Genomic DNA, 26767 nt, shown 5'->3' with positions numbered 1-26767 from the left:
TATTGATGTTAATGCCAGGTGTAAACTCGGCCAACACGTGCACACGCAAAAACAAGTTAACCAGCCAACAGAGCGTAGCGCTCCCAAGGCTCTCCAGACAGTGTCCTAATAGAAAAGCAGTGATCACGCTCAGACGCCTGCGTGACCTGCGGCCCATGAAGCGCCATCGGTCTATAGGTATAGGATCCGAGTCTATAGGTAAGAGTTGGATTAACACAATAAGGCAGGTCAATCTCCCGCTCTAATGTCCCAGACGCACAGAGGGAAACGGCTGGACACACACGGCTGCCAGCGGCCGGCGCTCAATAACTGGCTGAATGTCAGTTTGGCTCACTGGCAGACTCCTGCCCTTTCACAGAGCTCTGAATTATTAAGCAGCCATCTCACATCCTGGCTCTCTCTCTCTCAGCTCGGTGTCCACGTGAATGGCTTCTGTATGGAGGAGAAGGAGTGACATGCAGGATATGTCAAAGAGAAAGTGGATAACGGGGAAAGTGGTATGCAAAAACAGCCTAAAAGGTAGTTTGGAAAGGGTTAGGTCAGAGGAAGCCCCAGATACATACTGGCCCACAGCACCAAGACACAAAGACAGAGACAGAGAGAAGAAAAATTAAATTTTTGTTTACTCTGCTACTGGTCAGTGACCCTTAATATGGAGGAAGTCTCTCTCAATGGGAGAGCAATGTTCTGACCTGACTGAAGAGCTGATGGGGTCAGGAGGAGAGGAGTGTGCGATGAATGAAGGGAAGAGAGTGTGAAAAGTTGAAAAGGTAGGCGAAGGAGTACTAAATATGTTACTTTTGCTAACACATACTTCCTCACATATTTAGTTCTCTATTTTACATAACTTAAAGGGATAGTTCACCCAAAAATTCGGTCATTCCAATTTACACAACCTCATGCCATTCCAACGACTTTGGTTAATCTTCCAAACACAAAATAAGATATTTTCAATGAAATCTTAGAGGTTTCTCTATACCTCCAATGAAAGACCAAGCCAAAATTTAGAAGATACAAAAGGGTCATAAAGACGTTAAACAAATCCATTTGATTTGGGCTTTTATTCACGTACAAACACACATAAAGCGCATCACATATGATAAACATAAAAGCTTGTGTGTGCATCACGTACGCTAGAACCAACATCATTGGTTTTCGTGCATCACACATGCATGGTTGAGCTCCACGTTCACCGTATGGGATTGGCTCTATGTATGTGTGTTCACATTTAAATTAAAGTCTAAATTAAATTTGTTCATTATTTAAAGTGATTGTATCTCTTCACAAGACTTGGATTAAATTGCTTGATTCATATGGATTTGTTTTATGATGCCTTTATGACCTATTGGACTTCTAAGTTTTGGTTAATGGAAGGACTGAAACATCTCATCTTTCATTAAAAATATCTTAATTTGTCTTTTAAAGATTAACCAAAGTCTTATGGGTATGGAACAACCTTGAGGGTGAGTAAATTATGACAGAATTTTCCTTTTTCGGGTGAACTATACAATTTAATGCTAAAGCTGACAGAAATGTTTATTCGATTAAGCTTAAAGGATACAGTAGTTCACCCAAAAAATTTACTCACCCTCATGATGTTCCAAATCTATAAGACTTTCGAGGAACACAAATTAAGGTATTTTGAAGAATGTTTCAAAACATTCTTGTAGGTTTGGAATAACATGAGGATGAGTACATGAGGTACATTTTTGGGTGACCAACCCCTTTAAGACCATGAATGCAGAATGCATATACATACGTTACATGCATTATAAGTTGCATAAGTTGCTGTTGCCCATAAACTGAATACTAACGACTGTTACCTCTGTCATATCAGAAGCTTACTGGAAAAGAGATAACTAACCATAGAAAAACATTGATTAAGATTATGTCAGCTATAGCGCCCCTTGTGGCAATGCTGACAATGCAACAGTGCATGAAATTGGGCTTGCATAGCAAGAACTGCTTGCAAGAATTTGGGTCTAAACATAAACATAACTCTAAAAACTGACTGATCTTGAAGGATTCTGATCTAGGAAAATGTCCAACTAGGATAAATAATGTTAAGCATCATGAAAAAAATTTGTTTAATATGCTAATTGTGTGTACTACCTAGAATGGGTAGACAGTACACATGGATTGTGTGTAAAAGAGGTGTCTGTGTGAGTCGGAGAGTGTGTACGACAGAGGCTGTGGGCCGAGATGGATGGAGATGAGAGAGCGGGCTACTGGGACAGCTGACGCACAATGACGGGAAATTGGGCCGCTGCTATGATGAAGAGCAGGTGGAGGCAGGTGTGGGAGAGGAAGACGCTGATGTTTACAGATAAGGGGATTGTTATAGAGGAGGTCCCATGTGCTCTACTCTGATGTGGCCTTATGTAGCACTGACACAGCAGCTCTGCGGGTGACTGAAACCATGTGGCAAAACATGAATAATGTGAACCTGAAAGAAGACATAAAGAAAAAGAAACAGAGAACTCAGAGAAGTCTGATCACGGTGAAGATTCATGCCATGAGAAAGTTTCTGTATTCACTTCTGTGTGTGTGTTTGTGTGTGTGTGTGTAGATCTACCGAGTTTAAAAAAAAAAATTTATATAGACAATGACTTTAATATATCTATGATGAACAATCAATTTCTGGAAAAGTAATTTAGATATCATTTGAAGGGCTTAAAGTAATATATATATATATTTACTGTATACTGTGCTGTTCAGAATTATTTGCCCCCTTGGTAAATATGATCAAAGATGGCTGTAAAAAAAAAATCTGAATTGTTAATGTAAATTTTTTTTTAATTATTATAGGCCTAATTTTCTGCCAGAGGTCCTGGACATCTTGTTCAGATACATGGCGTCATGGATTCAATCAGATACCGACAGATAAAAAAACTAAACCTGACAACCTCTGCTAGAAATCTTATAATGGGCCATGTTTAGATCTTCCAACAGGACAGTGATCCAAAAACAAACATCAAAATCAAAACAAAAATGGGTCACTGAGCACAAAACCAAGCATCTGCAATAGCCATCACAGTCCCCAGACCTGAACCCAAATAGAAAATGAGTGGGCTGAACTGAAGAGAAGAAGCGCCAACATGGATCTGGGAATCTGAAGGATCTGGAGAGATTCCATATGGAGGAATGGTCTCTGATCTCTTGTCAGGTGTTCTCCAAACTCATCCGGCATTATAGGAGAAGACTCAGAGCTGTTATCTTGGAAAAAGGAGGTTGCAAAAAGTATTTAATAAAAGGGGGCAAAAAATTGTTCCCAGTGTGTTTTGGAGAAAAAACATTTATTTCATAATGTGATTTTCCCCCCACTTTCAATTATTTTACTTCAATAAAAGGTTAGATATTTGCTTATTTATTATTTTTTAATTTTTTTAATTTTAATAAACAATGCAGATTTATTTTTTTACAGCCATCTTTGATCATATTTACCAAAAGGGCAAATAATTCTGACCAGCACTGTGTATAATACTGTGTGTGCGTGTATATATATATATATATATATATAAATATAATTCAAAATAAATAATTATTATTCACATTTTCAAATGTCAGTAAGTTTAAAAAAAATCGAATCTTTTCCTTTTATAAAAATGCAAATTTTTTTCCAAATAAAATGGAGTAACCCCGAGTAACTTTCTGACATTCATGACTAAAGAAATCATAATATCTGTAAAAAATAAATAAAAATGTAAGATTATAATAAAAAATTATATAATATAGATTATATAAGCTATGTTGACAAGCCCAGTCAGTATTTTCACCTTAGAGGCATTATTCTCCAAAAAGCTATGTAAATGCAGAGATAATATCAGCTGAAATGGCAAGAAATAGCAATGAGACATAGTTTGCAGAACTTAACTTTTACTCTACTCAAATTATTCACTGGTAGCTGGCCACATGCAGGAGGTGGACTAACCACAAAATCACCTCACCTATAAACTAATATCTAGACTAGTTGAGCAGTTTACATTGTATAGCCTCAAGATGTTAACTTTCAGCTGGCTGAAGGCACATATACAATATTTGTTATTTTGTTACAGGGCTTCTGCAGCATATATGACCTGAATCAGTGCAGAAAGCTGGATGAGTCAAGAGGGCGTGTGAATGAACAGTGTCTGAATATTAATGCACAGCCCTGGACTGAGATCCATGTGTACGTGTGCATTTTAAAGCAAGACATACTCTAACCCTTCACATTTTTAAGCTGCTGTTTGTAAATACTCCCCATCTTCCATTGTTTGGACAAACAGACAGCCCCAGCCCAAACTCAAAAACTATAACTCAAAAAGCTCATTACCAGCATCCAAATATTCTTATTCTGTATAATTCACACATCCAGGGCCAGCGACTAGACTTAAACAGTAAAACTCCTATTCACCTGTTCTCTTACAGCAGATGCAAGCCACAAGCTCTAAGACTTCTCAATCAATACTCAGCTGCTGATCCATGCGACAGCATAAACTTTCAACTTACCACATCGGCACCTCATAACAGACATTAATCCCACGGCCCGGAAATCAATACACCATCATTTCTCTTTTGTGTATTCAGCACCCTAAACAATCTGGCAATAACAAACACAAGCAAGCACGGGCTGTATTAATGTCCCCATCCGTTAAAACAGTCTAATGAAGCTTTGTCTCATAAATGACTCTGTCTGGGAGCATAAGCGACGTTAAATATACATTACTCTGAGCCTGGGAAGTGTGCGGTCAGGGGCGCGCCGACTCCAGCACAAATTTGGTGTGGCTACACAAACAACCGTCTATGAATAAATAAATGGAGAGCGGCGCCTGTCCGGACAAAAAGGAAGAGTCTGCCTCATGCCTCGGGCTAATTTACACCAGCCTAGCGGCCAAAAACAAATAAAAAGAAGATGATGAGGCGAGGGAGTTCAACTTTTCCTCATCAGATCAAGTCAGGAAATGGAAATGTAATATTGATTTTTAAAGCACAACATGTGCGTGCCGGGGTCGACATTTAGGTAATGGGGAGATTTCAAAGCTTGTCAAAGTCTGTAAAGTGCACTTGTTTTGGAGCGCCTGAATAACTGATCACAGTATAAGATGTTTTCAGAACCACGGACAGCACCACTGACATGCCTATGCCAGATTTAGCCAATGTAAGACAGATTGTGAAGAGAAAAAGAGAGCATCCATCTCTCCTTCTATATGAGCATGCTTGTTTATTTTAATGAGCATGTATGTGAAGTGGTACAGTGGGATGTATACTGGAATACATGGTCCAACTCATCCGGATCCTCAGTGGAGAAACCATACCTTGCCATCAATCATGGGGAGAAGGCTCAGGAGGGAGAGAGATAAACAGAGAGAGAGAAAGAGAGACATGGAGGTGGAGGCGGTTGCAGGTTTGCTGCCAGTTTCTTGATTAATCTGGACAATATTCTGTCTTATGAGTCATTTCATTCCCTAACATAGCCTGGCTCTCCTCTCCTCTCGCACAATAAAGAGGTCTCGGCAAAGGCTATTGACCACTTTCTAAAGATCTGACAGCCAGGAAGACAAATGAAGTGTGGCCTCACATTCAGCCATATTAATATAATAATGATATCCGGGTCTGTGTCCCCGGCCGCCACACCTCAGCCCCATAATGTAGGATTTGATGAAGAAGGAGAGCCAAGGAATTACATTCGATTAGCACTAAACAAGAGAATGAGACGTGGAGTGATTAAATCAATCAAGTGCGGGATCAGGACAGTCACAGAGGGAGTGTGTGTATGTGCTGTGTGTGTGTGAGAGATAATATGCCCTTAACACCTCGAATCTCTAAACAGTCATTCCCTCTCCAAGACAGTCTATTCTGCGTGAGTGAGAACTTTTTAGAAGGGCCAACGAGGTGCAAAGCATCCTGGGTAAGAGGCGATAATACGTCCCCTCAGCAGATCTCTGCCTTTATGCAGAGCGAGAAGAGCAGAGCTGTGCAATACCACCGAGACATGCCTAGAAGAATGAGGCGCTATCTGAGGGAAAAGTGTTTTAGAGGGAAGGAGTGCCGAGATTCCTCATAGGCTTCTTTTCTCATTACCTCCTCTCCTCCCCTGTCTTATTACTGAGACTTTTCTCAATAAAGAAGATCTAGACTGGATAAAAAGGCAGCCACACTTGCAGTCTCTGTACGCTTCCCTCTTCTTTCGCTCCCTCTCTGTGATCACATTCCCTGAAAATGTAGTTTTGTGACATTGTGAGAGGCTTGACTGTGCTCGGATTGGGTTATGTGCATACTTAGCGGCCATGCAACCTTTGTGAATCTGCTCTCTGGGACACTAGTGTCGCATAGACACAATTTTGACTAAACAACAAAAGGTCTGGTCCACATTAGCATCTTATTCTGGCTTAGACTATTCTGGCTGAGACAGAAAGAAATTCGTCTGACTCACATATAAAGCAATTAGCTTGAGATTGTTTCATATTTACACTACTGTTCAAAAGTATGGGGTCGATCAGATTTGATTAATGTTTCTAATGGTCACCATTTTTAATGTAAATGTTATCATTTAAAATACCAGCTTATAATTTAAAATAAGTTTTCTATTTTATGATATATCAAAATGTATTTTTCCTGTGATGTCAAAGCTATTTTCAGTAGATTTTCAGCAGCCATTACTCAGTCTTCACTGTCAATGCCGATTGGGTGCTCAAACATTACCTATTATTATCAATGTTTAAAACAGATGTGCAACATACTATTTTTGTGGAACTACATTTTTTCAGGTTTATTTGATGAATAGAACATTCAAAAGAACAGAATTTAATTTAAATAAAAATCTTTTGTAACATTATAAATGTCTTTACTGCCACTTAATGTGCCCTTTCTGAATAAAAGTATATCAAAAAAAATTTTTTTTATTAAAAAAAGTAATGACCTACTGAAAAAGTACTTTTGAATGGTAGTACAACTTGTAAAAAGCAGGATATACAGTGGACATACAGTTCTGCACATAGTTAACTTACTCAGCTTACTAATAAGGATGTGAAGGTAAGGACATTTTCCCACTGGTTAATCGATGTGTGACAACTCCGGTAATACAGTGCTTTTACATTTCGCTTTAAAATCAAATCTTCCGCCACCGTCTTGTCAGACAGCTGGCCTCACTCTCGTCATGTGATCTGTGCTGCGACTCTCATTCGGCTCACGTTGAGCAATTCTAGTGTTTTAATTGTAGAGACTGTTCTCAAACTGAACTAAATGATTTTTATGCCGTGATGGGCAAGTGATGTAACCGGTGTGCGGCTGAACACAGTGTAACACCAGTAAGACAGACAATCGCAGCAAACCTACTTACTAAGGCGGCTCAAACAAAACTTTGAATATCTTTCAAAGATTTGATGAGTAACGTGGCAAAACTGATGAGATTTTTGTGCAGTATGTATCAGAAATCAGCGAACAGACACTGTGCGGCCCGTCTGAGGCTGAGACTGCAGGGACACAGTGAGGCTGCCACCAAGCCCCAAAGAATGACACCATATGTGCAAGACAAAGTCATGCTGGAACAACTTGCTCTATCCTGGAGACAGAAATTGAGCAACTGAAGCGGCAGTGAAGCAGAACATGATTCAGCTTAGAGGAAACTGAGAGAACATGGGACAGACTGAGAATAATATTTCTTAGAAGATGGAAATGCTGCTACAAAAGCTTTCACTTTCCTCTTTTCAAAGTCTGTAATAAGTAAGATGCCAAAGCACTAATGTTCTTCCAATTAGGAGCATTTTGTGTCACAGTAAACACAGAAAACAGTGTTTTTAATTAATTAGAGGCTGCTATGGCAAGCAACACTTTTGCCATAATGTGCAATCAAAATGACACAGCAATTAAAAATATTAAATAAAAAAATCTTGAACGTGTGTGAAATGTTTTTAAAAAGTCAAGCAATTATTGTGTTTCATGATCGATGGTTGCCGTCACTTGAGAGTCCATCCTTAGTATATGTCCTAAAAGCCTGATATCTATCTTTTGTGTTCTTTTAAAGGCTTCATCTGCATGCAATCCCTCTCTGGACCTCTCTCAGTGTTGGGCTGTAGTTTCGAGGTTAGCTTTGATCAGTCTGGGAGCTCAGGCTCCAGCGGGCTGAGGGGTTAACGTTTAATCTCCCTGCCTCTCGCTATTACAGCTGAATTACACTCAAAGGTGTGCTGCTCAGCACCAAATGGTAAGGGGGAAAAGAGGGGAAAAAATATGATGGCTTCAGAAAAATAACAATAGGTAACTGAATTCCCAACAGGTGTCTTACCTGTAAAAGCCAGTAGCACCTGCGGTGGAAGGTGGGGATGATGGAGGAGTGGACGTAACAGCCATACAGACACTGGGGAAAAACACACAGACAGAAACATGGTTAGTAAAGAACCCTGATCGGTATGGCTATATCTGAATAACAAGAGTAGGTAGGGGTTATGGGGGTCCGCCTCTCTGACAGTGTTACATTTAAATAGAAAATTACGTTTTTTAACAGACAAAACAGATTTACTCTAGAATACACCTGATATTTAATTTAATGAGTAATTAATTCAAATAAATATTTAATCTAATGTAGTTTATTTACAATTTATACAAATAAGACAAAACATAACAATGGACAGCAACATTAAACTAAATATTTTGCTACAGTAAACTGCACATGCCTACATTTTTGTCAATTGATACAAGCAGTCAGATATATTAACTCCCTTTTTATTTATCTGCTGCAAACATCAAACACAACTTAAGTCTAAACACAGCAGAAGACAGGACCATTTAGGACAAACTAGTAAATACTAAAAGCGCATGAAACTGTCAAGAGTACTTGAGTTACAATAACGCTCACACACACTCGCACTCGAAACACAAAAGCACACACGCGCTCGCAGCCTCTGACGGTGTAAATGTTCAAATAGTGGGTGCATTTTTTATTACTCGCTTTTGTGTTTCGCCTCCCTCCACCATTTTGCTAGCGCGAGAAGTTCGTATGTGACGAAAGAAGTCAGAGAAATGTCAGTAGTCTATAATCGATTATGGTCTATTACTGCATCGATGCAGAATCGTCCAGGTCTGCATCGAGATGAATCGATGCAACGATTAATTTCAACACTCTAGTTCCTTGTGCTGCTGTAAAAAGGACATCACAGTTCCCCCTGCAGTGTGGATGATCAGCTTCATTGTTACATTTTGAATTCTGCTTTCATCACTTGCAATGTTTCCAGCTGCATCTTTAGTGATTTTGCAACTGTTTACTATGTCTTATTGTCCAAAGGGCAAAGACAATAACTTGACTGAGAGGTTTTTGCGAAATAAGCATACATGGACTTAGATGGACAGAATTTGAGGTTTTTGCATCTGAACTATTCATATATATATTAAATGGTATTAATATTGTTGCCTTGGTAAGTTAAAGAGACTTCTTTCAGGAATCTTATCAATAAAAAAATTAAAATAAATATTTTTAATGGTTGTGATTACTCATTTGCTCTGGTAAAAAGCTGTGTGTATAATCCAAAGTTGAAACAGCGATGTAGAGTTTTTCCACATTTCACTGTCACAAAATTGACTACTTAGCTAAACTACTACCACACAGCTGAAAAATGTTAGCAGTATCACCGCTTTCAGTTAGTTCCTCCGTTAGGAACGGACAGGACACTCAGAGGTCTACCAGGGCTGAAACGAGTCATGTGATTTTGAGAAGACATCTGTGATGCTGAGCTGTTGCTGGGTGCCGGCTTTCTTCCCAAACATATTGTTTGCAAGCACTCAAGCCAAAGAGCTTGGCTCTTTCTGGAATAAATCAAATATCCATTTCTATGGTTACGGCTCCTCTACAACGCACACAGGGAATATTTATTTACCTGCGGAGAATTGGAAAACAAAGCAGTCTTGGTGCATTCACACACACACACTTGCATGGATATATGCACACGCACACGCACACACACACACACACACACACACACACACACACACACACACACACACACACACACACACACACACACACACACACACACACACACACACACACACACACACACACACACACACACACACACACACACACACACACACACACACAATGCACTATGAAATAATGGACTTCTTTGAAAGATCTAAGACAGGTTAAGGGCACCGTTCTACTGCAATGACAAGCTAATGTGGCATACAATTAGAATTGTGTGTCAAGTGTTGGATCACAAAGTGTGCAAATCAAAACTATAGTTCAACTGAAGTTAGGTATTTCTAAGGCACTCTTCACAATACCGTTTCAAAAGAGCTCTACAAAAGATCAGAGTCTTGGCAATTCCTAACATGTTATAGATAGGAGGAGGATCAATCCTAGAGAGAAATCTTGTTAGTCTTGGCAGGAGGAACTCACTCTCCTCTCGTCAGCAAGATTGTTTCTACAAAACCATATATTTTTTACATACTACAGTTGATTTTGAGTAAGCAAAGGCAAAAACACAGAGGTTATTTCTGGAATGGCATACCTGCATACTAGTGTTCTGAAGACATACACTGTAGTATTTACTCAAGCTTAGAATATCAATAATAATATACTGCACACTACGGGCCCACACTGACCACTAATATGAATGTATTTTACCCAGTGTATACTGTTCACAGTGTGAATCATTTCACACAAATCATTTTAAAATAGAAAACAGCTTTTTATATTGTAATAATATTTCACAAAATATTACTGTTTTTACTGTCTTTGATCAAATAAATGCAGCCTTGATGAACATAAGAGACTTCTTTCAAAAACATAAAAAAATCTTACTAACTCCAAACTTCGATGTATGTTGATTTAGCATTTATTTGCATTAACATATTTTTGTGCTGATAACTGTACACCACTTGCTGAATTAAACATGCAACATAGTGAGGCCACGTGACAATTATCTAGCAGGTACATATACAGCATAGTATTCATTTAGTAAGACAGTAAGAACACTCAGAACATATATACAGTCTTTCTCTATCTCTCTCTTTCTTTCTATCACCAGCAGCAGCACAGAACAAACAAGTGAGTGTATCTTTGTGCTGACACAAATTCCCTGACCGTGTCAATGCACTCAGATACTCATGAGCAAACAAACACTATACTCAGCAGAGCATTGAGGTCCCGAGTCTCTCACAGGTCCCTCTATACAGAGAGAGAAAGAGTGCGAGAGGGACAGACAGACAGAGGAGATCTCTGCAAAGCTTTCTACCAGGGGTGTTTTCTCCAAGTAGGCAAGGGAAGCAGTTGCTCTTCATTTCACAAGTCCGTCAAAACGCCACTGCTTTTCACAAGTTCAGCTTCCATCCAGATCTGGATCTTAACATATAAGAACACATTGCTCCATCTCCATCTGACAGATAATGTCTATATGTGGATGTCTGCTATATGTACCAGGCCGAGCGCAATGAGTGTCTGTTCCACGGTATTGACAGGTGTGTGCGGTTCCTTACTGTTCATCCCACTGTGCGGACTGGAGACTGAATAAATTAGCCCCAGGCAGCTTTTGTTTACTCAATTTAAGAAATACAAAAAGTGTTCAGCAAGCATAAACAAGACGCCTGGGCCGTGTCAGACTGTAGCACCTGTCAGAGCTGATACGGGAATCTATGTAAACTGTCCATCGTCTACGCACACGCTGTTTGCACAGTATCAGGGCTTACACACACATACACAACAGTATAGCTCTGTTACAAAACCTAGCAAGCCTGCCTGTTGCCTACATAGGCAGCTCTGACAGTCACTGAACCTCAAATGTGACTGGTTTGGAGTGATTTAGATCGGCAGTAACTTTTCGAGAGCAACTTGACTAACAATAGATTTTTATGATATCGTATAACATCGTATTATATTTTTGTTTAATAAAAAAAAATAAAAAAAATGTATTACTGTTCTACGCACTGTGTGGACAGGAGAGTGAATAAATTAGCCCCAGGAAGCCTCTGCTTATTAGGTTTACTGGGATTCTATCATTAGGTTTATGAAGAGAGAAATTGTAAAATATATTGACTCACACACAAACAATCCCAGGCACAGGTAGGCTGACCATCTCGCATTCTCTCAGAACATTTGATGATATAATACACACAAAAAAAGCAAACGAGAAAACCGCAAACCTCTAACACAGACAAGCTTATCAGTAAATCAGGACAAATATTATTCAGCTCTTTGCTGATTCTCTCTCAAGGCTGCGTGGCAATGTGACAAACTGACAATGACAGAAGAAATTATTTGCTGTCTGTGGGCTGTGACAAATGACAGCACATCAAATGGCAAGCAATTAAGGCATAATTATATTCCTACAATCACGCAGGACTTCTCTCCATTTCTCAGTCTGACTTACTCATTATTTGAAGCAACAGCAAGACTACAAATTGCGAACTGTTCTCAATATATATATAAAACAGACTAACTTGATGAGATGAGATTTTGTTGTGAAAAGGGCCATTTGAGTTATAGTGGGGTCAGTCCATCAGTGGTTCAAAAACTGTAACGTTGGTAGCTTGATTGAGTGATTACCTCTAGGTAGTGGTATTTCAAAGCCAACAGTTCTTTTTTAATTAAAAAAGTTCAAGCAACCTTGACCACTTGAGATGAATTGACCACAGCGAAAAATGTGTATAAACATTGTGATCAGAATTTCTGTCTGTCTAAAAGTAGATTATAAAGACAGCTAACGGGTAACTAGTAGCGGGTGATTTCTTCCGATACTTGCCATTTTTGTGTAAGCCTATGGTCTTCTATGTGCTCTGCTAGGCAAGGCAAGTTTATTTTAATTGCACATTTCATACACAATGGTAATTCAAAGTGCTTTACATAGAAGTAATTAAAATAATCAAAAGAAATAAGAATAATTAAAACAGTTTAGAGAAAACAGCTTAATAAAAAGGAAATAAAATACAGTGCAAGCAGTCGGATGAACAGCGGCGCAGTGCTCATTCAGTAAATGCACAGCTAAACAGATGTGTTTTGAGTCTGGATTTGAATGTGACTACTGTAGGAGCACATCTGATCTCTTCTGGAAGGTCCTAGGCCATTGAGTTATTTATATATCAGTAATAATACTTTAAAATCAATCCTAAATGTAACTGGGAGCCAGTGTAAAGACCTGAGGACTGGTGTGATATGTTCATATTTCCTGGTTCTGCTCAGAATCCTGGCGGCAGCGTTCTGTATGAGCTGCAACTGTCTTATGGTCTTTTTGGGAAGGCCAGTGAGAAGTCCATTACAATAATCCACCCTGCTGGTGATGAAAGCATGCACAAGTTTCTCTAAGTCTTCACTGGAAACAAAGTATCTAATTCTTGCAATATTTTTTCAGATGATAGTATGCTGATTTAGTTATTGCTTTGACATGACTACTGAAACTAAGGTCTGTCTCCAGACCTTAGTAGGGGTCTAGTAGCTAGGGGTCAGTAATGGTCATCAGAGGGGAAGGACACTTTGATCTGATGTAACATGGTCACACAGTTGAGTTGTGTTTGGGACATGCCAATTGTGCACATCTTCATAGGAGGTTTTACGCCAAGCCATCAATCAAAGCAGGCAAGCTGGCAATGAATGCAAGGTGTCCAACCTGCCGAAGATGTGAGACTCTCTCATTAGGCCATAATTAAGTGTGAAGGCACTCTTAATCAGACCATGGCGTCTGAGGTATGGTGCCAATTTGCTGTTTTATGATGTGACAATATGTGCGGTTGGGATAGGGGACGCTCACAATGAACTTCAGTCAGGGTAGATGCCATGTTTAATGTGATGCGAATGAAAATGAGGCCGTGAGGAACAGACATACTGTTCAATACATTGTACAGTATTCAATATTGCAAAATAGGCAAGACAAGATGAACAGCATAAAAATAACTAATAGAAATCACCATACTTTTCCCAGATGATTAACTGCAGTACATTAACACAATTGTTTTGTATTGCAAGATTTCAGAAAGGTTATGTTTAAATATGTAAATGAGGCAATATCTGATTAAATATGCACCAATTTGGATACATTTTCAGAAGAGAAATTTAAACATTGGATAAAGCAGGCTTAAAATTGTTTCATTTTGTTGACATATTAAAGGTTTTTACAGAGGGGATATTTGATATTTAATTTTATCTTTTTCTTTTTAAATAAAAAAAATACCGTCAACAGCCAGAAAAAAATAATATTTTTAGGAATAAAATGTCATATAAATCAAGTGAATGATACTATATAAACAAACCCCCCTCTGTAAACTCATTCAGAATATAGATACAGAAATAAAACTGGAAAGTTTGGTGCATGTAAGTGCTCCTGAAATGGAGATTTCTGGTTCAGTGCATAAGAAAAAAAACAATGGTTTTGCCTGTCTTGCCTTATTAAACAGACTCAGATTCTATACATCACAGCCTCATTTTCTTTTGCATCAAATTAAATATTGTGCCAACCCTGATTGAGGCCCTTAAGCCTCTGAGGGAAACCAGACACCATAGTGTTTCTCTGGTCTCGTATAGCAGCTATAACAAACCCCACGCTAACCTTGATAGAGTTTTGTCTTATAGCACTCGCTACAAAAGGAATAATTTATCAGACAGTGAATCCAGTTGGGAATACTCAATCATACAATTTGAAAGCGCATTGGCGACAACTTGATGAATTGCCTCGTAGAGTGATATAGTGAGCCGAGACCTTGTAGATAATCAAGACAAATCTATTACCAATCACTTGAACATGTACATTTGTCATGCCTTACTCTTCTTTCAGCAATACTGAAAAGATCTGGATAACTATGTGCATACATGAAATGAAAACCCCCACAAGTATGTCCTGGTTATGAAACCTTGAGCTGTCACATCTATTGCAGAGTCGCCGTTTCATTAAGAAGATCAAGTTACTGTATTATCAATCAGGCATCTATAAGTAGACCTGCCTAAGGGCTGTGAATTGAGCCAGAGGTAAAGACACAAATATGTCTCCTGTCCTGCAAGTTATTCAGTCTCTTTCAAGGAAGAACGGGTCTATATCTACCTTGCTGAACCTAGTTGGCAAGTTGAAGCAGTAACAGGCTGTCGCTAAGACTCAGACTGCCACACTGCCAATCACAACCTAACTTTCTTTACACACTGATAACCTCCAAGACTTCTGCACCTCAAAGTGTGGCAGAGCTGTGAATTGTAAGAAAAATGGAAAAGGCACGGGTAATTTTCTGCAGGACACTATCTGTTAGGTTTACAGGCATTTCCTTTAACTCTAAAACACACGACACAATGCGTAATACGGGTAAAACACCTGGGAAAAAATCTATATGGAAAATTCCACAGTACATTAACACAGTACATTGTGCCCTATTTTTACATACTTTTCTTAGCATATATAAGGCCATGCCCCAAATGGCACCTTAAGCAAAATAGTAAATAATAAAGTAAATTAGTAAATATAAAGAATTATAAATGAAGTACAAATATCTATAGGTGACATTTCTGTCTGTCATGCCTATGATACCTTAACATTTTAAGTTTTAAAAAACTTATTTAAACCTCCAAAATTTTTTTTACTTTGTTAAAGGGACAGTTAAAAACAAAAAACTAAAAAAAAACATTATGAAAGAATTCAGAAAGAAGTTCCTTTTTGGGTGAACAATCCTTTGAATATAAATTGGAATTCTCCACAATGTTTACTACCTCACTTTAAATTCTAACCCTGCTAGTATCATCTACTAGTATGACCTTAGTATCATCTCTAGTAAGCATTATCATCTCATTGAGTTTAGCCACCTCTTTATCCAACAACACCGCTGCCATCGCAACTCAAACTTCAGATGTGTGGAAATAAATGAAGGTAAGGGGACAAAGCCGCCTGCACAAAAAAGAAAGCCTCATGGTAATTTGGTTTCTAAAAATACCTTGCACATTGTAAATAAACAAAAACAGTTTATACACAGACCCCAAAAGGGGGAATTAATTATTCGAGCTGGACAAGTAAACACAGCCATACATCAATATCACAAAGCCAACAATAACACAGAGGAAATATTGTACACCTAAGGCTGTCCAATATCATTGCACACACACACAGAGAGAGAGAGAAAAAGAGATAAGGAGGAGGAATAGTGTGTGTACTACCCACACTCATGTCTGTGACAGTACAACAAATGCGCGTGTGTGTGTGTGTGTGTGTGTGTGTGCACGCTTGAGCACGTCTCTCGGGCAGAAGACACAGTGTCTGTTGATGTTAATGCCAGGCCTCTGGGCTCAGGGCCAAAGGCATTAAGTGGAATCGAATTCCACAAAACTAGCTTTAATCAGCAGGTTTTTAAGGTTAGAATTACCCTCTCTCCTCCAGCCTGCCTGCCAAGGTTAAAGCCCTGCCGGAGGAGGCTGAGGTAATGGGATGGCGGGGTGGCAAAGGCCCCATGCTCCTCTGCTCCTCTACACACTAAAAACCCAGCATACTCTCACACATGATGAGCATTCGTGGAATACTGAACATTCCAGTGCTCTCGACTTGTCAAGGACAACGGCGACAGACTGAAGTGTGGTGGTGTGGTGACTGTTGATTGCTGTTGATCTATTACATCATTAGTAGACAGAAGGTGAAAGTGGTATCCTTCTAAGATGAACATACACTGTCTAAAAGTGTTTTTACACATCTGAACCCCAATCAGCCCTCAGGCTGAGCAGGCTCAGAGCGGATAGAGCCATCATTACTATGAGTCTCTCTGTGTCACAATGTAAGGGTACCGTAATAGCCCATTAAGTCCTGCTGTCTGACAAAGTGACTTCGGGCCTGAAGCCTGGCCAGAGTTCTGCGGACAGAAACATGATTCATGAAGAACCATGTGCAACAGGCAGCCTTTTTCCTCCTTCATCTGCTCTGTCTTCCTCTATCAGGGTGAAACAAAAATAAATGGCATATTTCTCTCTGTCAGAGAGGGCTGGTGATGCATGAGCTCCTAACACAAAGAACGCGGGCCTCTGGGACTCCACAGAGCTCGGTTATTTGCGTCCGCGAAGGATAGTGGATGGCTCTCAAACCGCGAGGCCAAATTGAGGAGAGGCTCTTACATGCTGGAGTCAAAAGGAGAGAAAGTTTAAACGAGAGATTAGCTGCCTGAAGGGAGGGATTGTTGGTGTCTAATATAACAATTACAGAAACTTTCATGAAAGCTTTGAAGAGAGTTTATCTCTAAAATATGAAGAGAAAAGGCTTGGGAACTTTGTTCCTTGTCAAAAATATCAGGGGTATTGAGAGATAATTCCTCTTCAAGCCTATGAAAAAAAACTTTGAAGTATAGGGAAATTGTCTCTCTTCATTCTCCATTCACACCATCACCCTGTCTGAGATCCCATTCTCTACTCTACCTCTTCCTGATCCTTGCCCACGGCAGGGCCCAGCTGTAGCAGGCCATTATTCATAGAATTCTCGGTTTCATTATGGAAGCTAATAGAAAGTCAAAAGAACGGTCAGTCTCTCCTGTGTGGGTCAACGGTCAGGGGTTATCGGAAAACAGCTGATATTTTTCAGCGTGCTGAAGTTCCTGGATTCATCAGCAATTAAGATTTGAGAGAGCAAGTGATTCGTAAACATGTCGCAGTAATATTAGACTTTTGAATATGAATCAGAGGCTGGTTTGCATGAATACCATTTCAGATCGTGCAGTGCTTTGTTTTATTTCCATTTGTGCTAAATATTTATGCACAAAGCTTTGCTCCCTGGGGAAACTGCTCTCATGCTTTTTGAACAGCTTCAAATGTTCACAACAAACGCTGAGCAGACAAACACAATGACGGGGCTGTGTCAAAATATGGAAAGTGGGTTAAACCGTTTAACCCAACACTACAAGAAACTTAAAGGGACAGTTCACCCACACCCATATGACTTTCTTTATTGTGTAGAAAACTAAAGGATATTTTTTTTATGGGTGCTCTTTTCCATACAATGAAGCACAATAAAATGAGCATAAAAGTGGTTCATGCGACTTCTGTCACAAATTTCAAAACTTCAAAAGCCATTTGATATGATATAAAAATGAAGTTGTTATTTGTGCCGACTGCAAAATTGTATTTGATTCGGTAAAAGATTGTGGGTAGTTGGTTGCTCAGCAGTACATAATTAAAAAGTTATCATATGGATTCCAAACACTTGGAAAATAGCACATGAGTCGCATAGACTATACTATATATATGGATTATATAATGATACTTGTCATTTTTGGAGCTCAATAGCATCCGTCCCTTTTACGTTTGCTGTACGGAAAAGAGCAGGGAAATTTGTTGAAAGAAAGTCATATACAGTACATAAACATCAGTGAGTAACATAATTTTAATGTTTAAATTAACAATTCATTTAAACATCTTAACATATGCAGAAAAGCAACTATTTCTGGCTCTACATTAATAGAAATGATTTAATTAACAATTTTTGAAAAATGAAAATTCTGTCATCATTTACTCACCATCATGTCATCCCAAAACTGTATGATTTTTTTTTTTTTCAGAACATAAAATAAGATATTTGTCTTTATGTTACCAACATTCAATGTTTTCTTTTGTGTTGAGCACAAAATGAAGTCATACAGGTTTGGGACGAGATAAAGGTTAGTGAATGATGGCAGAATATTCGTTTTGAAACAAACAAATGGAAGTGTGAAGTGTGATTGTATAAACTAGGGAGAATCTGTAGCTCTGCATAATTGTGTTAGCAGTGATTAGCACACAGTTATAGATCTCCCAGCTTGATGTATATGCTTTCTTCATTTCTGCCGGCTCCCGCACGAGCAGACAGCCGCTCACAGAGACTGTTAATCATAAAGAGTCTCTTCAAAAAAGAGAGAATAGAGAGAGAGACAGAGTCAGCGAGACATCAGAGGAGAGCAGAGAGACTACTTGATTACCAGCGAAACAGCCAGAAAATTAGACCCTGGGATGAGGGAGGAGAAAAGGAGGGGAGAAAGAGAACAGGAGGTACAGAGAGAGGATGGGAGAGAGAGAAAGAGAGAGAAAGAGAGAGAGAGAGAGAGAGAGAGAGAGAGAGAGAGAGAGAGAGAGAGAGAGAGAGAGAGAGAGAGAGAGAGAGAGAATGAATGCTAACCAGCACCCAAACACAGAGCAGAGGCTTTATCCTTCACAGGCAGAGGAACACCAATCGCAAACACATTTTCTCAAGCCCAGGCCCTGAGAGAGATAAAAAAAGCAATTTGTATTCTATTCCTCCTCAGAGTCGCTTGCCCTGTTCCTCTGCCTGCATATTTGTAAACACGGCTTCGTCAGAGTGGCTTAATCTTCCTTGCACAAACGCAGGCTGGAGGCTGTGGAGGGGTGATGGGATGGGGAGGTTGGGGCGGAGGGGTCAAGTGAGGTCAGTACAGGCCAAACCACATTTCCTGCTCTGCCCACTCACCTGGACTATCCTGCCTCCTAAGTCAAGATGAATGTGAAAATGGATTTTAATGATGAAATAGAATAGACTATTTTAAAAAGCGCATAGGCTTTCTAGCATTAATATTACTATAGTAACATTTTAGTTAAGGACAGTCTGTTTCGCAAAGTCACATTTTGATGAATGTAGAATGTAGCTCTACTGAGAAGGCTAAAAGTATGATTCATATTTTTTTCATATTTAGAGGGCTAGATAATTGGTTGTAGTTAGTTGATTATTTCACTGTTTAGTTATTGTTTGTCACTGGTTGCAGTTCAGGTTGTTCTAACTTATTTAAATAAAATTATGCATCAGTTAAACGGGTCGCAATGAGTGTGTGTTACGTGTTAGTAAAGCGGTTGCAATGAGCATGTGTTTTAGTAAAGCAGACACATTACTTCTGGTGGTGGTGATAGTATGGTAAGTTGTCTGTATTCATGGTAAAACAGAATATCTCATGCGTATTTATATTTGGTGGTCTAAAGCGTGTTTATTTCATATTGATTAATAAAATTTTCGAATATATTGGCAGAGACAATTTTTGTAGTTTGTTTTATGTAGTAGCAATATTCAACGCTCTGCCATCTGTATTTGCTAGGTAGCTTTTAGCTTTATAGTTGTAGAAGCGTCAGGTTTTTTACCATCGGATAAATATATGAATGGGCCACATATGTTTTTCAAGCTGGGGATACTTTGCATTACGTCATCGCCCCCTTTCGTTACTTCAGACGGCCCCTCTTCAGTGCTCTGATTGCAAAATACACACCTGAAGCCAACTAATTGGTTGCTGTGAGCTCATGCCATCCAGAGAGGGGTCGCAATATTTTGGAGCATGGTGGAAAGGTTTTCAGTCAGGATCCAGATGGCTGGGAACAGTTTGGGACAGCTTGATATTCTCACAGAGTGACAGACAGAGTGATCAGTCCGACCTTAAATAGCAGGGCTGATACAGGCCTATACTAACCCGAGCAACCTTGCCAAATTTACTCCCAAAACACAAGCCAAATTAACACTGAAGCGGCTCAAGAACAAAAAGGTGAATGGGCCTGATCTCAATCCAAATAAGAATCTGTGCAATTATTCAAAAATTGTGGTGCACAAGCTGTAGAAGGCAGCTGTACAAAATCTAATTATGTGATGACTAAATCTTTAAATATATTTAAATATATTTCTGGAAATATTCGTAATAATACATTTCAAGATTATTTTATTTTTATTTTTTAGAAATATTAAAATACTTTATTTGTGCTAGGATTATTAGTTTTAGTTCTTTGGAATAAAGAGAACCAAATTTCTCTCTCCCTCTCTCTCTCTATTTTTACTAAATTACCCTACTAATATATTGTACTTTATATACTAATATATTGAACATGCTACTCCCAAACATTAATTTAGAACTCCATGGGGGTTATAAGCTTTATTTATAAGCTGTTTTCCTCATGGAGACCAAAAAAAGGTCCCCACAAGGACAAGGATTTCAGATATTGCCATCTTTGTGTGGACATTTTCGCCACACGCACGCACGCACACACACACACACACACACACACACACACACACACACACACACACACACACACACACACACACACACACACACACACACACAGACAGATATTGGAGACCAGATACAAGGAGACAGATTCTGTGTTATGAGAAAGAGAGAGGGAGACACAGGAGATCCAAAAACTAAAGGAGCAAGTGTAAGACAGAAGGGAAGGAGAATGAGAAATGACACTTCATTTCAGAGGCCCATGTCTGGCTGACTTATTATGAGATGTTTTGAAGCTGGCTTGGTGGTGCATCTGTTCTGGACCAGAGCCTGTTCCCTCTCTCACAGAGACTGGTGGTTGGAACCTGTTTTTATCTGCCCTGGGCAGCAGCCCATTCTGTCCTCCTAAATATACAGCCTTTCTCTCTGTCTTACTCCCTTCACGATCATGGCTACCCTCTTTTCACGACATGCTCAAGCCTGGCCTTAAGTCTGCATCCTTCTCTAATATAAAGGATGGATCATATTTTTCACCTTTCGAAGGTGAGATCGAAAATTCGAATATCCGATCTGTAATTATTATTCGAAAAATAAAATACTATTCGAATTTTACTACGTTGCTTTGCTGGCCGTAAAGGCAGTGAATCCATGATAATTTCATTCCTTTAAGTTTCGCTGAGGGAGACAGGTTTAAGAACAGAAAACGCGAAGTGCTGTTAGAAACTTAGAACACGTTATCTTTGTGTCTCGGCAACATCTGTCAGTACAGCGTGTTTTCCCACTCGAGCATAAATTGCTGGCTGCGCCCCTGCATGTGGATATTATTGTTTTTCTCAACATAAACGTGAAACAATAAAAAGACGATAATCGTATGCTGACTTGAGTATATGTGTACGTTCTGTATGATATCTGGCGCAGTCTGCTTTATTAGACTTTTTTTTTCCGTTCGCGCTGCTTGAGCTTAAATGTTTTTGTTCTTTATATTTTTGTTTAGGCTACACATAGGCCTACTGTTTAATGTTTTCAACTAAAGAAAACTTTAACATATATTGTAAGCTTGTTGTGCATATTGCCTAATCGTAAGCTTGTTCAGAAATGATGACAAAAACTTTAAAAAACTTAAAACTTAAAAAATAACGTATTTTTTGTTAAACGTCATTTAAATAAACGAATATTCAAATATTCGATTTTATGAGCCCGAATATTCGAATGCAATATTTTTGAAAAATGCCCATCCCTAGTCCATAGCTTCTATAGTTTGGATAAAACAAAACATTTTTGTGTTTCACTAGGCTCTCTATAGGAATTCAGTTAAGCAAGAAATACAAAGTTTTGTTATGAAATACTGGATGGTGCACTCTGATAGGTCCTTGCAATCACATCGCTCTCTATAGGGCACAGCTGATTGGTTCCTGCTGTGTCAGTAGCCAATGAGCTCACTGCTCAACCTTAAAATACTTAGTCAGCATTTGCTGTAGCAGTTGCAGCCCACTTTTAGAAATCCTCCAACTTCCCCAGCTCCACCTGAATAGATGTAATTCAGGTAATACCGCAGCAGCAGCAGCAGCATCAGCACAAAAAACCAACAGCAGCAGCAGCAGCAGCAGCAGCAGCAGCGTAGCAGATCTATTCCACCAAAACCAAACATATCAACATTGTCTAATCCATTATACTGTACCATGCTAAACACTCTGAGAGTTGTCATGACAGAATTCATTTAAAGCCAAATAAGCATGAAAGTTTACATTTCACTCTTTTTCTACTAGTCAACATCTACACTTGATTTCTGGAAGTCTTAGCTATACTGAAATTAAATATTTTATATGACATCCTTGTATGAACAAAATAACAAAAAATCCATGACATCCAGATATAGTCAGGCCTATGGACAAGACACTGGATTTAAACATGAATTCAAAGAATATCATTTAAAAATAAATAAAATAAAATAAAATATGAAATTTTAAATATAAAACAAAAAATAAATAAAAAGAAGAAATCATAAAAAATAGAAGGAACCATAACATCCAGATGTGGACAGGCCTATGTACATGACAATGCTGGATTTGAAACATGGATTTAAAAAAAAAATAGTTTAATAAGTTTATACTTTTTATTTATAAGTAAATAAATATTTTGTAATTTACTGAAAATAAATCTCTCATATGACCTTAAAATAAATTAAACAACAACAACAACAAAACATAACATCCAGATGTAGACAGGCCTATGGACATGACTACGCTGGATTTGAAACATGGATTTTTGAAATATATATATATATATATATATATATATATATATATATATATATATATATATATTAAATAAATAAGTATAAGTTCATACTTATAAGCAAGTAAGTAAATCAATAAATACATATTTTGTTCATTTAAAAAAAAGTTTTCAGGACTTTAAATGAATGTCCATTTCACAGAGCTATATTATGGTATGCAGCAGGCTTCACCTTGACTCTGTTGGATATTTTTTGTATTGCATCGATCAGCAGAGTGACAACTGAAATTCACTGACATTCAGACATCGATAAAAGATATAATAAAGACAGTGGCAAAGTTGGGTGATTGAAAGAGGGCGTTAGAGAGACAGGAAGCAGAGGAAGAGGTGGAGTGGAGGGAGTGAGTTATGTGACATACAGTATCTCTGGAGCTCAATCCCCTCAACAGTTTACTTTCCCCAATTACAGATATGGGCCGACCCGTTTTATCCTTGCTCATGAGTGATATGACGCCTCCGTCCTTCAGTGTGCTTCCCGCACTCCAGATGATCTAATGTGACAGAGTACAGGTGTTAGTTATCAGAGCTTTGCTTCGTCGGAAAACGGCAGGCTTTATTTGCGACTGAGAGCAGGCTAACCGTCCCTGGCTCTCGTGCCATCTCAAGGTTAGGAATGCTCACTCGGAGAATGAATGTGGACGCTAATGCCTTTTCCACAAGCGTCATTCCTGTTTCCTCTCTCCTGAAGTGGTTCAAGACTGCTGCTTGATTTATACGCCACACGCACCATTAATCCTGCAACCATGCATGGCTCTGCTGAATAATTGATCTCGGTGCTTCTGTAACTAAATCTGTCAAAACAATGACGACAAATCCCCCACAAATCGCTGGCCCCCACCAATGGCTTATGGTCTGCTAAAAGTCAAAGTAAAACAAACATTATAATACAAACAAAAAACACTCATACCCAATGAAAAGAGAGGATGGAGCAAGTGGCATAGGAAATTAATGAGTGTGTGTGTGTGTGAGAGAAACACTCTTCTTGACCACAAGAGGGAGTTTTACAGCTATGGTCTATTCTGGCTGATGTGTGTGTACCCATGAGGTGAGGGTGAAACTCCTGCAAATCAAAAGAACATGTTGTAATGACATCAGGGAAATCAGAAAGTTATCCTGCTTCTTAAGCATTTCCCTTTTGAGAACAGATCTTTTGAGACCAATGTTTTGAGACTAATTTGGATGCAAAAATGGCCCTTGCTGTTTACATTCACAATGACATTCTTATTTAATCTTGACAAACTGTGTACCATTAGAAGGATTTAGGATTCTAGTTTCGATATTTTACCATTATTGATGATGAAAAACGGTTAGTGACAGTGAATTCTTCATTTCTGTCACAAGGGCAAAATCAACTTGTAGTTATTTATATTCCAAATAGAATAACGAGACATGCATATTGTGACACGCAACGAGACACTGTAACTGACTCAGTCTGTTATCATGTTTTTTTTTACTACACACCAAAAGGGGGCGCTGATATACTCAAGTGTGAGGTTTAAAACCAGGTACGTAGTAGATGAAGACAGTTTCCTGCTCAATCGAAGTAAGATATTCTTTTGTGTTATCTGTACAGTGTAATTCCAGGATTTCTTTCTGTCATTTTATATATGTTTTCATAACTATTGCGTTTGTGTTTGTTATCATGCTATTTTGCTAATGTTATTTCATCTGTGTTATAGAAGGACTTCTTGATACATGTTGTTGATGGCTTACTGTGTAGTTCATGGAATGAGAGATCAAGTGGATTTCTGTTCATGACCTTTGTTGGCATTGCTTGTGGATCCAGTTGGATTTGGCGCTCAAGGTTTAAGATCAATTTCTTTCTGTGTGAATTTTTGATGGATTATTTTTCTTCTCTCTCTTTTGGATTTCATGGATTTTTGCTTTACCTCAATTACAAGAGAGACTTTCTTTCATCGACGGACAATCTCAAACAAAGTCTCTTGCATTCATAATACTTACAATACAGCTCTTATCTGAACAATTCTTTAATTTATATTTGGTTCAGAGATTTTTTTTTTTCTATTTTCAATTTCAATTGCTGGTTGCTTTTATGCTATACATTCCTATGATATATAAACTATCCACGATGCTTAATTGTTTTGGGTTCAAACTGTCTAATTTATGTTTATGGTTAGTTGTTGAGTCCTCCCAAAATTCAGATTTATAACAGCCTCTTACCAGTGTAGTTAGAGATTTGTGATAACACATACATACATACATACATACATATTCAGTAGGCTACATGCATTCAATTGCATCTTCTCTGGTTTATTTGTGATCAGGGTTTCACTAAAAAACATCTATTATGGCTTTTAGTCCAAAAGTGTGCACATTTGAAAAAATATTTATTTATTCACATTTACTAAATTATTTCATTCGATTGTGTTCGCAATTTCGCAGTTAGTATAGATTTATAACATCAGTTATTACTGTAGCTATAACATGAAAATAATTGTCCTATATTGGCCAGAGTATTGGCCAGAATTTCAATATCAATGCACCTTAGTCATCATTGCTATAGCATACATTGCTATACACATGCTATTTAGAACAAAACGTCAAGGTACAGTATACTGCATCTAAGAGAGAATATAGCTTTTATAATTAGACAAAGTTTTGTAATCAACACAGCAAGCAAAACAGTTTCCATATCCGTCCTCTCTAAGCTGGCCTGATGTTGGCAGTCATAGGGCTCCAGAGGCTGTAAATAATGTCCCATGTGCTGTATGGAGCAATACACACACATCACCCACAGCCATCCTGTGCCAATTTGCTGTTTTCTATGTCTCAGGGAACCGCCGCCTGGAAGGCATCTGTATGCGTAGCTATTCCAGCCCATTTACATGCAGTGCCCTCTGGACAGAGATGAGCTTCTGCTTCTCTCTCAGCCTGTCTAGTGGGGAGAACGGGGCGAGATGACCCTGGCAGTGACTGCATCCACTGAGATAGGGGTTTCTGCTAATGACCACAGAGCAGGTCATCAGAATCAGACAGCGAGAGCTGCATCAAAGAACGGAATGTACTACGATAACATCTCTGGCATGAAGCAATTCATCTCGCCTGATGTATTAATTAAACAACTGTGTTGGCTTCCGACTAATTACCATTTTGTCCCATTTGCAGGAGATCTAGCCAGTGAAGGTGGAGCCACATTAGCGCAGAGCCAATCCGGAAGCCTGGAAGGGCTGCAACAGGATGTGTCCTATGAAGAACTTGGATTTATACTAGCAACACAATGTAGCTGATTAATTAGCAAGGTCAAGTGGATATCGCTTTGTGGTGTTTTCTAATGAGTCCCTGAACACAGGCGGAGAACTAAAAGGAGGAGGAGTGTGAGTTTACGGGTGGGAGTATGAGTGGAAGAAAGAACAGAAGAGTGAGAGAGATAGTTTTCCCATCAGTGTAATGCTCTGTTCCATATCAGTCCCAGCGGGATGGAGCGCTCTGCCGTCATTAGCGTCCACCCACCGCTGAATCTAATTAGCCATCCTTTTGCTCTGACACACACACACACACACACACACACACACACATACTGTATATATACAGAAACACACACCGCTGCATACACATGATCAGCAGATAGGCT

General features: G+C 38.8%; 1 protein-coding gene across 1 annotated transcript in view; it reads right to left on the bottom strand.

The window, feature by feature from the left end:
- camta1a (calmodulin binding transcription activator 1a) overlaps window positions 1-26767 on the bottom strand; it is a 410486-nt gene that overhangs the window by 71640 nt on the left and 312079 nt on the right. Inside the window, 1 exon segment of the mRNA XM_082146099.1 lies at window positions 8264-8335. Within this exon segment, the coding sequence (XP_082002225.1) occupies window positions 8264-8335 (72 nt within the window).

The sequence above is a fragment of the Leuciscus leuciscus genome (assembly GCF_965113295.1).
Source record: "Leuciscus leuciscus genome assembly, chromosome: 18".
NCBI lineage: Eukaryota > Metazoa > Chordata > Actinopteri > Cypriniformes > Leuciscidae > Leuciscus > Leuciscus leuciscus.
Note: the sequence above shows the minus strand (reverse complement) of the source record. Positions and strands in the feature narration are given on the sequence as shown.